Genomic DNA, 20,656 nt, shown 5'->3' on the forward strand with positions numbered 1-20,656 from the left:
AGTTCACGCCGAGTTATAAACACACCTGATATTTTCCCAGGATATATTCTTTTTCACGGACAAATAACCACACAGTCATGTTGGGTTGACTCGGAGGATGACAGGGCAGTGGGAAGAAATAACATGATAAACTAAGGTGGTGTGATTCCCTGGGGCTGGCTCACTGTCTCACCAGCTCACGGGGTCATTCATGTGTTCATTTTGTTCACAAGGTTAGCCATGTCTCTTGGTGAACACAAGAGCTTCTAGTGGGTCTTCAGTCTTCTGTTCACAGGGCTAAGTCACCAATGGACACTGTATAACAAGTTCTTCCTCCAGCAGGCTACACAAGGTCCTCCTCCAGCAGGCAACACAAGGTCCTCCTCCAGCAGGCAACACAAGGTCCTCCTCCAGCAGGCAACACAAGTTCTTCCTCCAGCAGGCAACACAAGGTCCTCCTCCAGCAGGCAACACAAGGTCCTCCTCCAGCAGGCAACACAAGGTCCACCTCCAGCAGGCAAGACAAGGTCCTCCTCCAGCAGGGAACACAAGGTCCTCCTCCAGCAGGCAACACAGGTCCTCCTCAGCAGGAACACAAGGTCCACCTCCAGCAGGCAACACAAGGTCCACCTCCAGCAGGCAACACAAGGTCCTCCTCCCAGCAGGGAACACAAGGTCCCTCCAGCAGGCAACACAAAGTCCTCCTCCAGCAGGCAACACAAGGTCCTCCTCCAGCAGGCAACACAAGGTCCTCCTCCAGCAGGAACACAAGGTCCACCTCCAGCAGGCAACACAAGGTCCACCTCCAGCAGGCAACACAAGGTCCTCCTCCAGCAGGCAACACAAGGTCCTCCTCCAGCAGGCAACACAGGTCCTCCTCCAGCAGGCAACACAAGGTCCTCCTCCAGCAGGCAACACAAGGTCCACCTCCAGCAGGCAACACAGTCCTCCTCCAGCAGGGAACACAAGGTCCTCCTCCAGCAGGCAACACAAGGTCCTCCTCCAGCAGGCAACACAAGGTCCCTCCTCCAGCAGGGAACACAAGGTCCACCTCCAGCAGGCAACACAAGGTCCACCTCCAGCAGGCAACACAAGGTCCACCTCCAGCAGGCAACACAAGGTCCTCCTCCAGCAGGCAACACAAGGTCCTCCTCCAGCAGGCAACACAAGGTCCTCCTCCAGCAGGCTGAGGAAGGTCTCGCCTCACCGGATATTATAAGAGACACTAAAAGTTGGTAAAGTAACAATGACCCTCACATGAACCCGCAGTAAAACATCCGACACCCGGGCTGACAGCGGGACCTGTCCCAGCTGACGGACGGGCGAGCCTCTCTCAGTGACGGCTGACGGCTGCAGTGACGCCTGACGACTGTAGTGGCGGCTGACGGCTGCAGTGACGCCTGACGACTGTAGTGGCGGCTGACGAATGCAGTGGCCGGTAACGGATGCAGTGACGGCTGCAGTGACGGCTGAAGTGATGAGTGACGACTGCAGTGGCGGGTGACGGCTGCAGTCGCGGGTGACGACTGCAGTGATGGGTGACGACTGCAGTGACGGCTGACGGCTGCAGTGACGGGTTACGGCTGCACGGTGACGGCTACAGTGATGGATGACGGCTGTAGTGACGGGTGACGGCTGCAGTGGCGGGTGACGGCTGCAGTGGCGGGTGACGGCTGACGGATGCAGATGGGTGACGGCTGCAGTGACAGCTGACGGCAGTCGGCAGTGACGGACGGCTGCGAGCTGACGGCAGTGATGGGTGACGGCTGCAGTGACGGCCGACGGCTGCAGTGATGGGTGACGACTGCAGTGACGGCCGACGGCTGCAGTGATGGGTGACGACGGCTGACGGCTGCAGTGATGGGTGACGAGATTGGCGGAAGTGTAAAGGAAACTTAGGTAGAATAACGAGGCAAAATATTCGAGCTGTCAAAAATGATAACAGTGACGCACACCTCCAAGGCCTGTGTGTGTGTGTGTGTGTGTGTGTGTGTAATAATAATAATAATAATAATAATAATAATAATAATAATAATAATAATAATAATAATAATAATTAACGGTTTATTGAAAAAGTCGGCAGCCCGAAGGCTGAAAATATACATTGGACAAAAATGACTTATTACATACAAAGACATGGGGTGGGTGGGTCGTTTAACAAAAGCTTTCATAACTGAAAGAAGAAGGAACATGAATTGAACATACAAATTATTATAGTTAACAGTTGATGGCCCGGGCCTGGGCTGGTCATGGAGACACCGGGTGGTGTGGTGTTCACGTGGTGTAGTAACTCGTCCTCGGGTGTTGATATGAAGGACCTCACGTGGTCATGGGGACACCTGGTGGTGTGGGGTGGTGTCACAGTACCTCACCCTGCTGGGTGGTGTTGTGTTATTTCGTAGTCAGGTGTGATGCCAACCCACTGTTGTTCACAGGGTGGGCTGATTAGCACCTTCTGGTCAGAAAATGGCGGTCAGTTCCCAGGGGTGCTTCTTTCACTGGTGGGTCACGGCTCTCACTGGTACTGTCTAGTGCTGAATTCACTGGCTTAAACACTGTTCATCACTGTTCAACACTGATCCCAATTCTTTCCGAAACGAAATTGACATTTTTGATTATGTAGATATCCCGGTGGTGAGGATGGGTCGGGGAGAGGGACTTGGGGATTGGGCCGAACATTGACCAAGGGGGGGCAGCTGCGTAGCGGGAGCAGCGCCTGAATAGGTCTTGACTCTACGGTGGTCAGGGATGTGTGTGTGTGTGTGTGTGTGAGAACGTTTATAAGTATGTGTCTTTGAACAATGAAATCAATATTAAATCAATTTTCAACCTGTTAAACACACACACACACACACAGGTAAAATTATATATCAATTTAGCAGCACCAACACAAGTCTATATCACAGGTGAGTATCTCTCTGTAATACCAGCTTCCCCATAATTAAGGAGCCGGGGCAGGCAACACCACACAGGTAGGAAGCAGACCAAATAAAACTCATCTAGTGACCATTTCGTTTAATAACCTCCTGTCGTTCATGGGAAGTCTGGGACGCCTCTCACCACCGAATGATATTTATACCCCAGCCTCTGTTATCCGGCGAGATATAATGTTATCCGGACTCCCTTATTCTGCAGCTCAAATTCATTTTTAATTGGCCGGAAATCCACGAAAGATGACCGTGAAAGCCTCCCCTGACAAGCACTTCACTGAACTGTGGGTGTTATTACTCGGCGTCTGACCTCGTCCTTACTGTCCTTAACCAACGTCCGTGTGTTAACAACTGTACTTACTTCGTCTACAATGGCCACCAGTGTAAAATATAATGATACTCAGAGTGAAGGTTAACCTCTTTTCTCATGAACGTAAACACACTGTTACTCAACTACGGGTTAATTCCGTTTGATTATTTTAAACCAACAATTTGCCGGATTTTCTGTTCTCAGCCAAGGTCCACCAAATTTACGATAATACTCTGTTTTAATATTGTCCCCTGAAGGCGTGGAGTAAACACACACACACACACACACACACAAGCGCTCCCAATCAAATTACCTTCGTTAGTCTCCCACAGGTAAGTTAGACGGGGGGACGGGAGGGAGGGGACCTTAAACACCTGTGGCTCACCTGTGAACACCTGTACCCCTAGACACGGTGTTTATAATGGCCGGCCACATCTCCTGTAGCTGTATATAACATTGAGTATCTGAACAATAATAATAATAACAACAACAATACAATAACAACAACAATCACAACAATAATAACAATAATAATAACAACAACAATCACAATAATAATAATAGTAATAATAATAACAAACAAAAAAGGTAATAAAAACAGATCGACTAGAAGAGGTTAAACATATTGAAGAAAGAAGAGTGTGTTTACTACCCACGATAATCATGTTCCAATAATGTGTTTTTACCTTCCACTATCATTATTATCCCTTTTATTCCTCTTCCTTCCTTCGTAATTCCCAGGTAACCTCTCTCTCTCTCTCTCTCTCTGTAATTTTTCTTTCTCTCTTCTTACCTCTCCCTATTCCCCCCCCCCTCTCTCTTTCCTTCTCCATTCCACGTCACCTCCATCCCTTCATTCCGTCCCACAATTTCTCCATTCCACCCGTTCTCCACCTCCTTCATCCCACAGCTTCTCCATTCCACCCGTTCATCCCACAACTTCCGTCCCACTTCACCATTCCGTCACGTCCACACCTCCTCCATCCCGTCCCTGCGTCTGTCCGTCTCTAGGGTTGGCATCTCTAGCCAGTGTTTACAGCCCTAGTTTTTTGTTGTATCATTCATCGCTGGTAACGAGGCTGACGTGGGGCTCTGATTCACTTCCCCTGCTACTGCTGTTACTGCTACGTCCTGCTACTGCTACTACTACTACTACAGTACCAACACAGGGACACTACTACCCCCCCCCCACCCCACCCAAACCAGTGTAAACAACAAATTATCAACAACTCGTAGTTAACTTGTGTGTTCACTCCCTGACAAACTCACTTCTGTACCGTAACTGTGCTGTAATTCCTTGTTAAATGACTCTCCCCTTAAGAGATATTTATGTATTAGTTATCACACACACACACACACACACACACAAAATTTAATGTTTTCCCCAAAGGTTGTAAAAAAGAGAGAGAGAGAGAGAGAGAGAGAGAGAGAGAGTGTGTGTGTGTGTGTGTGTGTGTGTGTGTGTGTGTGTGTGTGTGTGTGTGTGTGTGTGTGTGTGTGTGTGTGTGTGTGTGTGTGAGGCCCGGTGTATTGGTACTTACATGAATAATCTGGTGGTGGCTCAGCTGTGGCTTCTGCTATCTCCATTACACCTTGGTTATATCCCTCCTCCTCCTCCTACCCCCTCACCCCTCCCTCCTACCTCTCCTCCTTCCCTCCATCTACTGCACCTCCTCCACACACACACACACACGTAATTGGGTGAAAATAGGTGGGAGGGAAGGACATGGGCCATTAACCAAGGTAATTACTCAACTCCTATATTCCCTCCAAGCAAAAAAAAATCAATATCCATTTGACTCCCAGGAAAAAAACAACTCGCTCATCTGTGTGTTTTTCCTGAACCACAGAAGTACATAACACCCCCTCCCCCCCACCCCCGGTAAGGCAAGAGCATCCGTATACTGACTTAACTGATGGAGAAATGTACTTAAGTGTGTTACCTTACTTTAAAATGCACTTAAAATATTTGCTCTATTTTTAGGAAGCTGAAAAAAATAGCTAAACCGTATGCTCTTATTTTTAGATATAAATAAATAAGTAATGTAGTTGCATTAATTACATTATTCGAGTAACTAAATTAGGCCGCTCATTAACTACGCATAATTAATATAAATTTGGGTGGAATCTTTACAGAGAAATTTACAATTATGATTAATAAAAAGGAAATGTATATATAATTAATGAAGGGTAAATAGAGCAGTAAATTAGTTAATACGAATAAAATAAAATAAAATAAATGCTAAAAGGATGAATAAAATAGTAATGATAATAATAACAATACTACTACTATTACTACTACTACTAATGTTGTTGTGCTATAATAAAACAATAATAATAATACTACCATCACCACTACTACTACTGCTACTACTACCACCACCATCACCACTACTACTACTGCTACTACTACCACCACCATCACCACTACTACTACTACTGGTGCTACCACCACCATCACCACTACTACTACTACTGCCACTACTACTACTACTGCTACTACTACCACCACCATCACCACTACTACTACTACTGGTGCTACTACAACTTTTTTTATTAACGTGGCCTCCAGCCTCCCCCAATAACCACACCTTCGCCACCATTTTATTACCTTAAAATTAAATATCCTAATGCATAAGTAGCTATCCTAGCTGTGTTGAGTTAGTTGAGCCGCAGATCTATGCGGCATTCGGTGACTGTTGCCTCATAGTCAATATCTGCAACTGTTGTCGGCTTTGGGGCCGATGCTCTCGTTCCCCTGAGGCAGAGCAAAGCAGACCTAAGGAGAGAGAAGGACAGTCGACATCTCATCCAGGCTGTAACATAACTTCTGGGCTGCTGCTTCTGTTCAGATAACACCTCCGCGAGTCTGGCGTAGAAGCATCTTGCACTTGGGGCCCATCCCACCAGAGGTTGTGAACACTAGAGGAGTGAAGCTTCCTTGATCAACGTTCTGAATTCTCTCCCCATATGCCCTTATCTTGTCGTTCTCGTTCCTCCTGTGTGCAGCATCGAGAGCTAGGTTACGGTGACATGCGGCCACGGGATAAAAAAATCCTGATGTCGAAGAAGGCTCGCTGTCCCCGCGTCCAGAATCCTCGAGCACTGACGTCAACACGGGCTTCGTTGGATGTGTTTGAAGTCCAATATTGGAAATTCTCACAGTCCAATGGAAGGAGGGTCGGTTCTACCCTGACATCACGACATATTTCCTTCAACATATTTGCTGTGAGATCCTTTACTACTACTAATAATATTAATAATAATAATAACAACAATAACACATACCAACAACATCCAGGATCATACAACAATATCATATAAGTACAGGATCATACACAATCATACAACAATATTATACACCATCATACAACAATCATCATACACCATCATACAAGGTGAGTAAGAGGCACAAGAGGCCATTACAGCGTGGGTCAGGTTTTTGCAGTAATTATTGTGTTGGTTCCTGTGTGGACGCCACTAACCCCCCCCCCCCCCCCCCTCCCTGTATTTGTCCAGACCTGGCCAGTGAAATGTCCGCCGACCATCACTAGTGGGTGGGTGGGTGTGGGTGGTGGGTGGGTGTGGGTGGTGGGTGGGTGGATAATGTGACGGGCATGGCGATATAGTGGTAAAATTCTCGTCAACAACACACAACATCTAGTTATTATATATCATATTTTTATCACTTATGTTACTTGCATACAATTTGTAATTCGAAACCCATTCCCCAAATATGTTACTGTATATTTTCAGCCTTCTGGCTGCCAAGTTCTTTCAATAAACCGTTAATTATTATTATTATTATTATTATTATTATTATTATTATTATTATTATTACACACACAGTGAACAACACCTCACCGGACTACTCATCGCTACAAGGCACCCTGGACAGGCTACAGGCATGGACTACAGAGAACAAGGTCACCATCAACCACACCAAAACCGTAGTCATGCACATCAATACCGCCACCACTCCAGTGCAAACTCCAGCAGTCACAGTGGGTGCCAATCCTCTCCAGTTAGTGCAGTCTGCCAAACTCCTGGGTGTAACTATAGACCACAAACTGGACTGGAAGGCCCATGTAAACAACACAATCAAGGCAGCCTCGTACCGACTCTACATGCTACGACGACTCAGGTCACTTGGGGCACCCACGCCAGAGCTGAGGACCATCTACAACGCATTTATTCTCCCAAAATTAATGTATGCGTCACCAGCCTGGTCGTCTTCTCTCAACTCTACCCAACAACGTCAGCTAGAGAAGGTACAGAAGAGGGCCTGCAGAATCAAGCTCGGAGCAGACTACTCCGGCTACAACAACGCTCTCTCCACCCTGGAAATGCCATCCCTCAGTGACCTCCACCACCACGCACTAGCAGGGTTTAGAAGTGGACTACTGCACCATCCTCACCATCGCCACCTGCAGTCCCCACTCACCTCGTGCAGTCCGCCACTACAACAAAATTCAGCCCATAAGAGCCTGCACTGATAAATATAAGAACAGCACCATCCCATCTATTGTTAAAATAATAAACAGCTCCTGATTTATGTACTGAACAGCCCTGTAAATGTATTGAACGTATATTATTATGTCTAAATCACATGTAAGTTTGTATATTTTCAGCCACCGGCTGCAACTCTATTAATAAACCGTTTATTATTATTATTATTATTATTATTATTATTATTATTATTATTATACACACAACATTACCCTAACACTCATAACTAGCTAACAACAACGAACCTCTAACGAATCTTTGTAATACCAGGACTCTAATTCGTTATATATCTCTCCCTCCTGTGGTCATGAACGAGTGGGTGTGTTATAAAGGTCTCGGCTCTCTCTTTACCTTGACTGTTTATGTACTTATATGTCAAGAGCACTTTTAACACTTTCACAAACACTCACTCAACACTTTACTACTTTATGGTGGTAGATTGGAGTTCCCCAAGGCATAGTACTTGGACCATTATTATTTATTATATACATAAACGACATAGATATCGGCATAGACAGCAACATAAGTAAATTTGCTGATGACACTAAAATAGGACGTGTAATTAAATCTGACGAGGACTCGGCAAAACTACAGGAAGATCTAAAAAAAATTTTCGAATGGTCGGAAAAATGGCAGATGAAATTCAATATGGGCAAATGTAAAGTACTCAGTTTAGGAGATGTAAACAGGGAAACCAGTTACCAGATGAACAACGGTGCCATTGTGGAATCCGACTGCGAGAGAGATTTAGGAGTAATGATAAGTAGGAATCTGATAAGCCTTAAGCCAAGTAAACAATGTGTTTTTGCTCGTAACAAGGCTAATAAAGTACTTGGGTTCATACAAAGGAGTGTTAGTTTCAAGACTAGCGAGGTCATCTTAAAATTATATCTAGCGCTTGTGAGACCTCACCTGGATTACGCAGTTCAGTTCTGGTCACCGTATTACAGAATGGATATAGAATCCTTGGAAAGAATTCAGAGGAGAATGACAAGACTAATCCTGGGCATTAGGAACCTTGAGTACAGAGACAGGTTAAAGCATCTTAATTTGCACTCCCTCAAGAGACGTAGAGTAAGGGGCGACCTGATAGAGGTGTATAAGTGGAAGTCAGGGTTAAACAAAGGGGACATTACAAAGGTACTCAAATTATCCAACCAGGAGCGAACTCGTAACAATGGTTTTAAATTAGACAAATTTAGATTTAGGCGTGAAATAGGTAAACACTGGTTTGGAAACAGAGTAGTGGATGAATGGAACAAGTTACCAAATATCATCACTAACTCGAATACGCTGAATAGCTTCAAACATAGGTTGGATGTTTATATGAGCAATAGGGGTTGGGTGTAAATGGGACAGTCCAGTATGGGTCAACAGGCCCGCTGCAGCTTCCTCCATTCTTATGTTCTTACGTAAGGTGGAGATGGTGGTTTACTATTTTGGAGGTGGTGGTGGTGATGGGCAGAGGGGTAGTGCCGAAGACAGTAGTAGTTGTAGAATAAGGAGTAAGGGGAGGAGGAAGAGTAAGAGGAATAAGAGGAGGAAGAGGGGGGGGGGAAGAAGAGGAGTAGGGAACCAGCCAACCTCGACAACGTTTGCTGACACGCTGCTAATTACTTCACCTGACAGTCATTTTCACACCGGACGATGACCTCTCTCTCTCTCTCTCTCTCTCTCTCTCTCTCTCTCTCTCTCTCTCATACATACATACATACATACATACATACATACATACATACACACACAGGTGAGGCCAGGGTCTCCTCCGTTTACCTTTCAACTAAGATTACTGTTTGCTGACGTCATTACGGCGTTCACCTGTCACAAACGACTTAAATTTTTTTGGTTAGGTTAGGTTAGGTTACTTAAGGTGGTTAATCATAAGGTAAAAATAGTCTGGGGGTTTAATCTTCATGTGATCCATAATTTTGTGTTTTCTGAGTAGGTGTGTGTGTGTGTGTGTGTGTGTGTGTGTGTGTGTGTGTGTGTGTCATCACGTGTGTTTGTGTTTCTAAATTCATTAGACGAGGGAACAGAATCTTCCTCTTCCTCCTCCCACTCTTCTCCCTCCTTCTGCTTCTCTTCCTCCCTTCCTCCTCCTCCTCCCCGTCACCATCGTCACCATCAGCCTCACACCACCACGTCACTATCCGGGGCCCTCACTGATGACCAGACCACAACACGGAAACACCCCAACCTAACCTAACCTAACCAGACCACAATCAGGGAACACCCCAACCTAACTTCTCCTACTAACCTAAACTAACAACTCCAACCTAACCTAACCTAACCAGACCACAATCAGGGAACACCCCAACCTAACCTAACCTAACCTCTCCTAACCCCAACCTAACCTAACCTAACCTAATTTAACCTAACCTAACCTGATGTTAACGATCTCTTCATTGTTACTATGAGGTATTTAATAGTCGTATAGAGAGTGATTATGTGTGAGTGTGTATGTATATTACGTATACACACACGCACACACACACACACACACACACACACACACACACACACACACACACACACACACACACACACACACATAAACAAACACCTGGTGTCTAATTAAATCTGGGCAGGTGAGGCGGGCGACACACTCAGGTTACCCTCACACAAGACCCTGTCTCCCGCAATTGAAAGGTGATCCATTACCTAATCCACGGGACACCACAAGCCTATAAACTATGGACCGGCTCTATCTCCACCAATAACACCCCTCAATACAAGACAATAATATCAGTCAAGTCCGTAAAATCGATTTCTAGTCAGGTGTTGTGAGGTGGATTAGCCCTTAATGGGGAGGCTGGCGCAGCGTTGTCTTGTCCCCAGCCACAGAAATCTCCAGGTTTTAAGTAAGGATCCCGTGTCACTGGTTAACCTGCCTGGTGTCACGTGACGAGTTGATGGATAGGTGGATAGGTGACCTCCCAAACCCACCTACCACAAGCGAGGCGACAGCTGCTGATACAAGGAAGATAGGAAGAGGATAGTCGAGAGGATAGACACGTGATCTGCCATCGTCGTCAAGATATCTTAAATATAAATAAACACTGGATAGGGATAGATGGATAGTTAACCTCCCACACCAGGTAATAAAAATAAAATAGAGGAAATTGATAAAGATAAGAAGCTACTATCCCAACACGACGGGTCGAAGAGAGTAATCCAAGGCTAGACAGACGACCTCCTATCCTCGTAAGAAACGGGTAAGGAACAAGGATAGGAACAAAAAGAATAGACGATGGTGAACCGTCCTACTGTCCCCGGTATATGGTGATGATTTCTCGTTAATTCTAGTTAGACAGTAAACAGAGTGGCCAGGGTGGACAGTAGACAGAGTGGCCAAGGTGGAGAGTAGACAGAGTGGGGTGGACAGTAGACAGAGTGGCCAGGGTGGACAGTAGACAGTGGCCAAGGTGGACAGTAGACAGAATGGCCAAGGTGGAGAGTAGACAGAGTGGCCAAGGTGGACAGTAGAGTGACCAAAGTGGACAGTCGAGTGGCCAAGGTGGACAGTAGACAGTGGCCAGGGTGGACAGTAGAGTGGCTAAGGTGGACAGTCAGTGGCCAAGATGGACAGTAGAGTGGCTAAGGTGGACAGTCGAGTGGCCAAGATGGACAGTAGAGTGGTTAAGGTGGACAGTAGAGTGGCCAAGATGGACAATAGGGTGGCCAAGGTGGACAGTAGGGTGGCCAAGGTGGACAGTGTGGTTTGACAAGGTGAACAGTAGACAGAATGGCCAAGATGAACAGTGATTCACTATCCTGGGACCCGAGAGAGACCCTCACCATAATACAAGGATCAGGAACAGAAAGATATTACACAAGATGTTACATTGTGTGTGTGTGTACTGTTACGTGTGTGTGTGTGTGTGTGCGTGTGTGTGTGCAAGTGTATCTCCTCCTGACGGAACCACGAGCAGCAGAAGACACCCCACCCCACCACCTCCCTCCTTCAAACACAACATTACCTGCCGGGTGTAATGACAGGTAGTAATGACAGGTAGTAATAACAGGTAACTAACCCTCCTCCTCCTTTCCCCATTGGCAGGTAGATGACGCCTGCTAACGCCAGGGTGGGCGAAAGAGCTTGTAATACACGTCACACGGGCGCCTACGCTCTCCCACAACCATAGGGCAAATGATAGATATTAAGAGTAATTTTATCTTCGCCTGGCGGTAAAAACGAAAATATTCAATGCGTTTTATGCCAGGTATTGTGGCTGTACAGGTGTCATGTGAGCCGACTCTTGACATGTGATGGTGGGTATTATAGTAATTTGTTTTACAGGTGTGAGGTACAAGAGTTATGGCCACAGGTAACACTAGAAATAATAATAACAATAGTAAGAATAATATAATTCTTTGTAGAAATTGTTTTTGAAATGTAATACAGCAAACAAATAATAATAATAATAATAATAATAATAATAATAATAATTCAGGAATCTTATTCGCACAAAAATAAAATAACAACAATAATAATACCAATAACATTAACAATAACAACAAATAAAAACCATTAACAATAAAAGCTCTGACACAGATATTTGGTCATACACGCAATTATTTTCAACCTTATCAAGAAGCAGACAGTAAAGTGTTTCTTGTAACATCCAGTAAGGTAAACATACAGTCCAGTACATGGGAATAATGGAGATTTTTAACACTGGTCACATATCTCCCAGAGTCACACATCCTCCCAGAGTCACACATATCTCCCAGAGTCACATCCTCCCAGAGTCACACATCCTCCCAGAGTCACACATCCTCCCAGAGTCACATCCTCCCAGAGTCACATCCTCTCAGTCCCTCCCGAGTCCACATCCTCCCAGTCACACATCCTCCCAGTCACATCCTCCCAGTCACACATCCTCTCAGTCACACATCCTCCCAGAGTCACACATCCTCCCAGAGTCACACATCCTCCCAGAGTCACACATCCTCTCAGTCACACATCCTCCAGGTCAATCCTCTCAGTCACATCCTCCGAGTCACACATCCTCTCAGTCACATCCTCTCAGTCACACATCCTCCCAGAGTCACATCCTCTCAGTCACACATCCTCCCAGAGTCACACATCCTCCCAGTCACACATCCTCCCAGAGTCCATCCTCTCAGTCACACATCCTCCCAGAGTCACATCTCCCAGGTCACATCCTCCCAGTCACCTCCTCCCAGAGTCACGTCCTCCAGAGTCACATCCTCTCAGTCACACATCCTCCCAGAGTCACACATCCTCTCAGAGTCACATCATTAATGTTATTTTACTTATCGTATGCGAGAACTAATGGAACAAAGATGGCGTCCAACCTGCCCCAAGACTATAATAATGTATCTCAGGTGTGTGTGTGTGTGAGGGAGGAGGTAGGCAGGTATGAGTCACCACACCACCACCACATACAGTGATTATCGCGTAGGTCATTACCACCGGAACCAGTGATAAGTGACGACATCAACTTCAGGTAGAGTCTCATTGTAAGTCTCTACCTCAAGTGTTATGAGTCTTTTTATTTGAATCTCGGGTAGAATTTTGTCTCCTAACTGGTGGTAAGAGAAAGTATCTTTGGTTCGACAGAGAGTACAGCGTTCATCTCCAGTTACGTGGGAACAATATGATGAGGAACATTTGTGAAGTAATCCCCAGGTGGTTATGGCTACCTGTACGAGTGAGTGGAAACTTGACACCCCTATCCTTCGCCCTCTCATCTCTCTCTAGTCATCTCTTCCCTCTCATCTCCCTCCTCTTCTTTTTTACTCCCTCCTTCCCTACTCCTTTCTCTTCCTCCTTCTCATGTTACTCATTTACTCTGTTTTCCCCTCTATATTCCCCTCGCCCTTGTCAACTCACTCCCCCCCCTCACTTCTCCTTCCTCCTCCCTACCATCCTTAATCTCTTAAATGACCACACACACACACACACACACACACACACACACACACACACACACACACACAGTATTCAGGCAGACAGACAGATCACGGGGAGGGAGAAATGGAGGTGGGGAGGTGAGGCAGGAGCCAACTTCACAGCAGCCACAATGGAAACAAACAGACGGACGCATCACACAAGATTGTCAGATGAGGAAGGGAAGTTGAAGTGGGCGAGGAGAGGGTGAAGTGGCAGGGAAGGGAGAGAGGAGGAAAATGGAAGGGGGAGGAAGGAAGGGAGGAGGAGAAGAAGGAAGGGAGGGGCAGGTTCACTTCAGCACAGCCACAGAAGAAAGGGAGGAGTAGGGTGTCAGGAAGCAACAACAATCCTGGGCAGTTAACCCTACGTCACGACACCCCCCCTCCCCTCCCCTCCTCTTCAGGGTATTACGACCTATGCGGTATATTATACACTACTGGGTCACACACACACACACACACACACACACACACACACACACACACACACACACACACACACACACACACACACACACACACACACACACACACACACATTACGTCATTGAAACAGTACACCTGTGACGATGATTAAGGAGACAGGTAGTGTTTGTGTGGTGACCCGTAACCAAAAATAATCACCATTAATTGTCTGCATACAGGTACTAAGATCGTCTACCTGAGCTGAGAAATATCACCAGGTAAATTTTACCGGGAGGTGAGTCAGATAGGTCAGGTGAGTCGTTTTTATTGATTATTAATTCTAGTTTTTGTAAGGTGTTAAGGCAGGTTAGTACAACATCTGCCGTCGAGGTGTGAGGAAGCTTATTCGCCTCCAGCTAACTAAAGCCTTCTCGTCTCCATCCTCACGCTTCACCAACTGCGACTAAATCACAAGTTTCAGTCTGTATCTATGTACTCGTATGTATCGTCACTATCATCACCAACAATAACACACGCCTTCAACACTAGTCATCACCAAGGTCCCCAACACCACCACCAAGGTCCCCAACACCACCACCATCACTTAAGACTTCAACATAAGGAACAGTGTGGATACAATTCTTCTTACACTTTGGCCCGACACTGTATTCGACCGTAATCACTTCCCCAACTGTAACATAAAGTACCCGCAAGCGCCACCCACAGGAGACTCACCTGCCCCATCCCTCATCATTAGTAACAGTATGCAAATTACGTGACCTCTTTAATTACCTGCAATTTAAATTCAGGTATGAGACCATTATCCAGCGTGTAAAATGATGCGAAAATATTTAGTGTGGTTATAAAAAATATGTATTATAAAAGACACCAAATTATTGTAATACAAGATTCATTCATTAACTTTGTCATCTTTACAAGGTTAACGCATGACCGGTTCTTGGTAATGAGGCGAGATTCATGTTAGTTCAGTAAGGTTTAATTAATCACATGTAATTACGGGAGTCTAATTGATTTTCTAACTCAGCAAGAATACTCGACCACAAAAACGATATATAAAACACATATGATTACACACACTAACACAACCATACTACCACCACCACACTACCCACAACCATACTACCACCACCACACTACCACAACCATACTACCACCACCACACACTACCACAACCATACTACCACCACCACCACACACTACCCACACACTACACACACACTACCACAACACACACTACCACAACCATACTACCACCACCACCACACACTACCACAACCATACTACCACCACACACACTACCACAACCACACACTACCACCACCACACATCACCACCACACACTACAACCACATCACCACAGCCACACTACCACAGTCACACACTACACAGTACACACTACCACAACCACACACTACAATACACACACACTACCACAACCACACACTACCACAGCCACACACTACCACAGCCACACACTACCACAGCCACACACTACACATCACACACCACCACAACACACATCACCACCACACACTACCACAGCCATACACTACACATACACACTACAGCCACATCACCACCACACACTACCACAGCCACACACACACACTACCACAGACACATCACCACCACACACTACCACAGCCACACACTACCACAGACACACACTACAACACACTACCACAACCACACTACCACAACCACACACTACCACAGCCACACACACTACCACAGCCACACACACTACAGCCACACACTACCACAGCCACACACTACAGCCACACACTACCACAGCCACACACTACCACAACCACACACCACCACAGCCACATCACCACCACACACTACCACAGCCACACACTACCACAACCACACACTACCACAACCACACTACCACAACCACACTACCACAGCCACACATCACCACCACACACTACAGCCACACTACAGCCACACACTACCACAGCCACATACCACCACAGCCACATCACCACCACACACTACCACAGCCACACTACCACAGCCACACACTACCACAGCCACACACTACCACAACCACACACTACCACAACCACACACTACCACAGCCACACACCACCACAGCCCGACACCACCACACCCACACACCACCACACCCACACACCACCATAGCTACACACCACCACAGCCACACACCACCACAGCCCGACACCACCACCCCACACCACCACACACACACACCACCATAGCTACACACCTACCACAACCACACACCACCACACCCACACACCACCACACCCACACACCACCACACCCACACACCACCATAGCTACACACCACCACAGCCACACGCCACACACCACCACAGCCACACACCACCACAGACAACTGACACTAGACACTCGTGATGTGCGGTTGAGAGCTCGACATCTTAGCCGTGCGGTCGACAAAGGTAAAATTGAAAATGTGGGTGATAGTTACACCTGCGTCAAGTCTCCTACTGCTGCTGTTGTTGTTGTTAACTCACCTAACTGATTCACCTGGTTGTTGTTGATTCACCTAACTGATTCACCCGGTTGTTGTTAACTCACCTAACTGATTCACCTAGTTGTTGTTGATTCACCTAACTGATTCACCTGGTTGTTGTTGATTCACCTAACTGATTCACCCGGTTGTTGTTGATTCACCTAACTGATTCACCTGGTTGTTGTTGAATCAGCTGACTGATTCACCCGGTTGTTGTTGATTCACCTAACTGATTCACCTGGTTGTTGTTGAATCAGCTGACAGATTCACCCGGTTGTTGTTAACTCACCTAACTGATTCACCTGGTTGTTGTTGATTCACCTAACTGATTCACCCGGTTGTTGTTGATTCACCTAACTGATTCACCTGGTTGTTGTTGAATCAGCTGACTGACTCGATTGTGGTTGTTCTTTATTTACTTCAACAACAACAACAAAACATCTCATACCCGGTACTTACAAAAAACATCACTTACAAATAACTTACAACAACAAAACAAAGAATCGGTGACAAAAAAAACGATAAATCACTTACAAATATCTTACTTACAAAACAAATGAGAATCACTTTAAAATGAGTCACAGAAATACTTACTTGGAGCCAGTGTAAAGTAGTACATCTCCAAGAACACTTTTATAAGTATCCCAGAACTTATAAAGCAAAGGTTTCATCCTTACCTGAAATAAGAACAGACACGGAATTAATACGGCAGAAAGGGGGAGCAGGTAGCGGGGAAGTGTTAGAGGAGGGGGAGGTGTCAGAGGAGGGGGAGGTGTCAGAGGAGGGGAGTGCCTAAACTAACATGTGCACCAGCAGACCACAGAATACCAGAAAAGTTGTCATGGTAATAGGTAAGGAGTGGGTAGGGAAGGGTAGGGGAGGTTAAGGGGGGAGGTAGAGAAGAATAGGGGGAGGGTAGGGAGGGAGTAGAGAGGTAGGGGACGTTTTTAGGAAAGTCTTCGAGGTAGTAGATAATGACGAAAATTACGATGTTATTTACTTAGACTTTAGCAAAGCGTTTGACAGAAATTACCGCATCAGAGGCTTCTGAGAAAAGTTAAGGCTCATGGTATCGAGGGAAAGTTTTAAATTGGATAAAATCATGGCTCACCGATAGAACACAGAGGGTCAGCGTAGTTGGTATTAAATCTGAGTGGGGCTGAGTAACCAGTGAGTTCCCAGGGTTCAGCACTGGGCCCACTCTTGTTCATAATCTATATAAACGCTCTAAATACTGGGATCAGCAGTGACATAAGCAAGTTTGCGAATGACACCAAAATAGGGCGGCAGATTAATTCAGGGCAGGATGCAAATGCACTACAGGAGGAGTTAAATAAACTGTAGGAGTGGTCAGAGAAATGGCAAATGAAATTCAACACCAGCAAGTGCAGCGTACTTAATATGGAAGAACAAATATTGTCAATGTATACAGCCTTAACAACATCAACCTGAGAAGTCGACTTGTGAAAGAGACTTAGGGGTACTGTAAGCCGGACCTACGGCCTAGAAAACAGTGCGTTAATGTTCGAAATAAGGCAAACAGAGTATTGGGTTTATATCTAAAAGTGTAAGTAATATGAGTGCAGAAGTCTTATTGCAACCATATCTTGCGCTAGTCAGGCCGCACCTCGATTATGCGGTTCAGTTCTGGTGCCCTTATTATAGAATGGATATCAATTCACTGGAGTCGGTGCAGCGAAGAATGACGAAAATGATTTCGGGACTTAGAAACCTTCCATATCAAGATATGTTAAAGAAACTAAACTTGCATTCCCTAGAAAGACGAAAAGTGTGGGGAGATATGATAGAAGAATTTAAGTGGGTGAAAGGAATCAATAAAGGAGATATAGATAAAGTTCTTATAATATCCGAGCAGGATAGGACTCGTAGCAATGGATTTAAGATGGCTAAGTTTAGGTTTAGGTTTAGTAGGGAGATAGGAAGGAACTGGTTCACAAATAGGGTGGTGGACGGGTGGAACAAGCTTAGCAACTTTGTAGTAAGTGCTGGAACACTGGAGAGTTTTAAAATGAGGCTAGATAGATTCATGGATGATAGAGAGTGGTAATAACTCTCGACAGGAGCTGCCATGCACAGGCCAACCGGCCTATTGCAGACTCCTTTTTTTCTTATGTTCTTATGTTGGGAGGAGGTAGAGGGTGGGGAGGCTAAGGAGGGGGTAGAGGGGTAGGGGAGGCTAAGGAGGGGTAGAGAGGGGTAGGGGAGGCTAAGGAGGGGTAGAGAGGGGTAGGGGAGGCTAAGGAGGGTAGAGGGGTAGGGGAGGCTAAAGGAGGTGAGAGGGTGGGGGGCTAAAGGGGAGGGGTAGAGAGGGGTGGGGAGGCTAGGAGGGGGTAGAGAGGGGTAGGGCGGCTAAAGGAGGGTAGAGAGGGTGGGGGAGGCTGGGGGTAGAGAGGGATAGGGAGGCTAAGGAGGGTAGAGAGGGGTAGGGGAGGCTAAGGAGGGGTGAGAGGGATAGGGGAGGCTAAGGAGGGGTAGAGAGGGGTGGGGGGACTTCAATAATGGTGATTTTGAAGACGGTGATGTAAGGACTTATTTCTGTTAGTGACCTTTGACCTGTGGCGCTGACAACTAGTGATTTAGTGGTGCATTATGTGGCCCTGTGTGGGGGTGAGGAGTGGAGGGGTGGGAGGGAGGGTGAGATGGAGGGTGAGGTGGCAGGGGAGAGGGGCTACCAGCACTGTTCTAGAATGCTTATTATTGGACGTGAATACAATGATGTTTATTATCTACCCTTTTTGTCCCGTCTGTCTGTCTGTCTCTCTCTCTCTCTCTCTCTCTCTCTCTCTCTCTCTCTCTCTCTCTCTCTCTCTCTCTCTCTCTCTCTCTCCTCTCTTTCCTGTCTCTTTTCTTCATCTACCCAACTTGTTAGGTTAAACACTGTTATAATTGTTAAGGAAACTGTCCCGGATTTTCAGAACTTGACGAGAGAGAGAGAGAGAGAGGCAGGTGACCGGAAGAACAAACACATTCCCTCACGGCCATCAAGAAGAAGGATCCTCCACTAATGGCCGCCACATTCTTCAGTCAACTGGCGGACATGTTGACACTGATGGGGCCTGATGAGAAAGAATCCTGAGTTCCTGCTTTCTGGGGCCTGATGGAGTCTTCTGAATGGACACTGATCGGCTCATAAAAACAATCCCTTAACTAACCCAGCCCAACCTAACCTAACATAACATAACCTAACCTAACCTAACATAACCTAACCTAACAGAACCTAATCAACCTAACCTAACCTACTCGACCTAAGACTTTGTGTTAATCCCTAGTCGAACTCTCTCTCTCTCTCTCTCTCTCTCTCTCTCTCTCCAACCTACAACCCAGAGTTCTACACACACACACACACACACACACACACACACCCACACACCACACACACACACACACACACACACACACACACACCACACACACCCACACACCACACACACACACACACACACACACCACACACACACACACACACACACACACACACACACACACACACACCACACACACACACACACACACACACACACACACACACACACACACACACACACACACACACACACACACACACACACACCACCACACCACACACACACACCACACACACACCACACACACACACACACACACACACACAGTACTATATACACATCACATAACTAAACCCATACCATACAAGTATCAATAACCTTCAGACGTCAACTTGTCACATGACCTTCTCTACACCACAAACCCTAACCTAACCCCATAAAGAGAGAGGGGAGGGGGGTCATAGAAACGCTATGAGTGGAAACAGATCCCCAGGTGTGATAACTTACAAGTTTTCCTTAAATCAACAGAGGTGTGTATTACTGATATGGATATGAAGGACTTGTGGTGTGGTGTGTGTGTGTGTGTGTGAGGGGTGTGAGGTGATGTGGGGGTGTATAGGTGATGAAGGTGGTGGGGGGAGTGAAGTGTGTTTGATCCAGCCAAGGTTCCTTACCTATGTGTTTACTAGTGTTTATATCTATAGGTCACATGAGAGAGAGACACACACACATTACCATAACCACCATTTTT

At 46.2% G+C, this 20,656-nt stretch overlaps 1 protein-coding gene across 1 annotated transcript; it reads left to right on the forward strand.

The window, feature by feature from the left end:
• Positions 1-321: 321 nt before the first annotated feature.
• Positions 322-1,169, forward strand: LOC121855354 (basic salivary proline-rich protein 2-like; the record flags this gene model as incomplete). The annotated part of the gene is made up of 1 exon (XM_042350249.1): positions 322-1,169. A coding segment is annotated over one exon (848 nt), but the record flags the coding sequence as incomplete, so codon positions are not given.
• Between the last annotated feature and the right edge of the window lie 19,487 nt (positions 1,170-20,656).

Source organism: Homarus americanus, unplaced genomic scaffold, assembly GCF_018991925.1.
Source record: "Homarus americanus isolate GMGI-L3 unplaced genomic scaffold, GMGI_Hamer_2.0 scaffold46760, whole genome shotgun sequence".
Classification (NCBI taxonomy): domain Eukaryota; kingdom Metazoa; phylum Arthropoda; class Malacostraca; order Decapoda; family Nephropidae; genus Homarus; species Homarus americanus.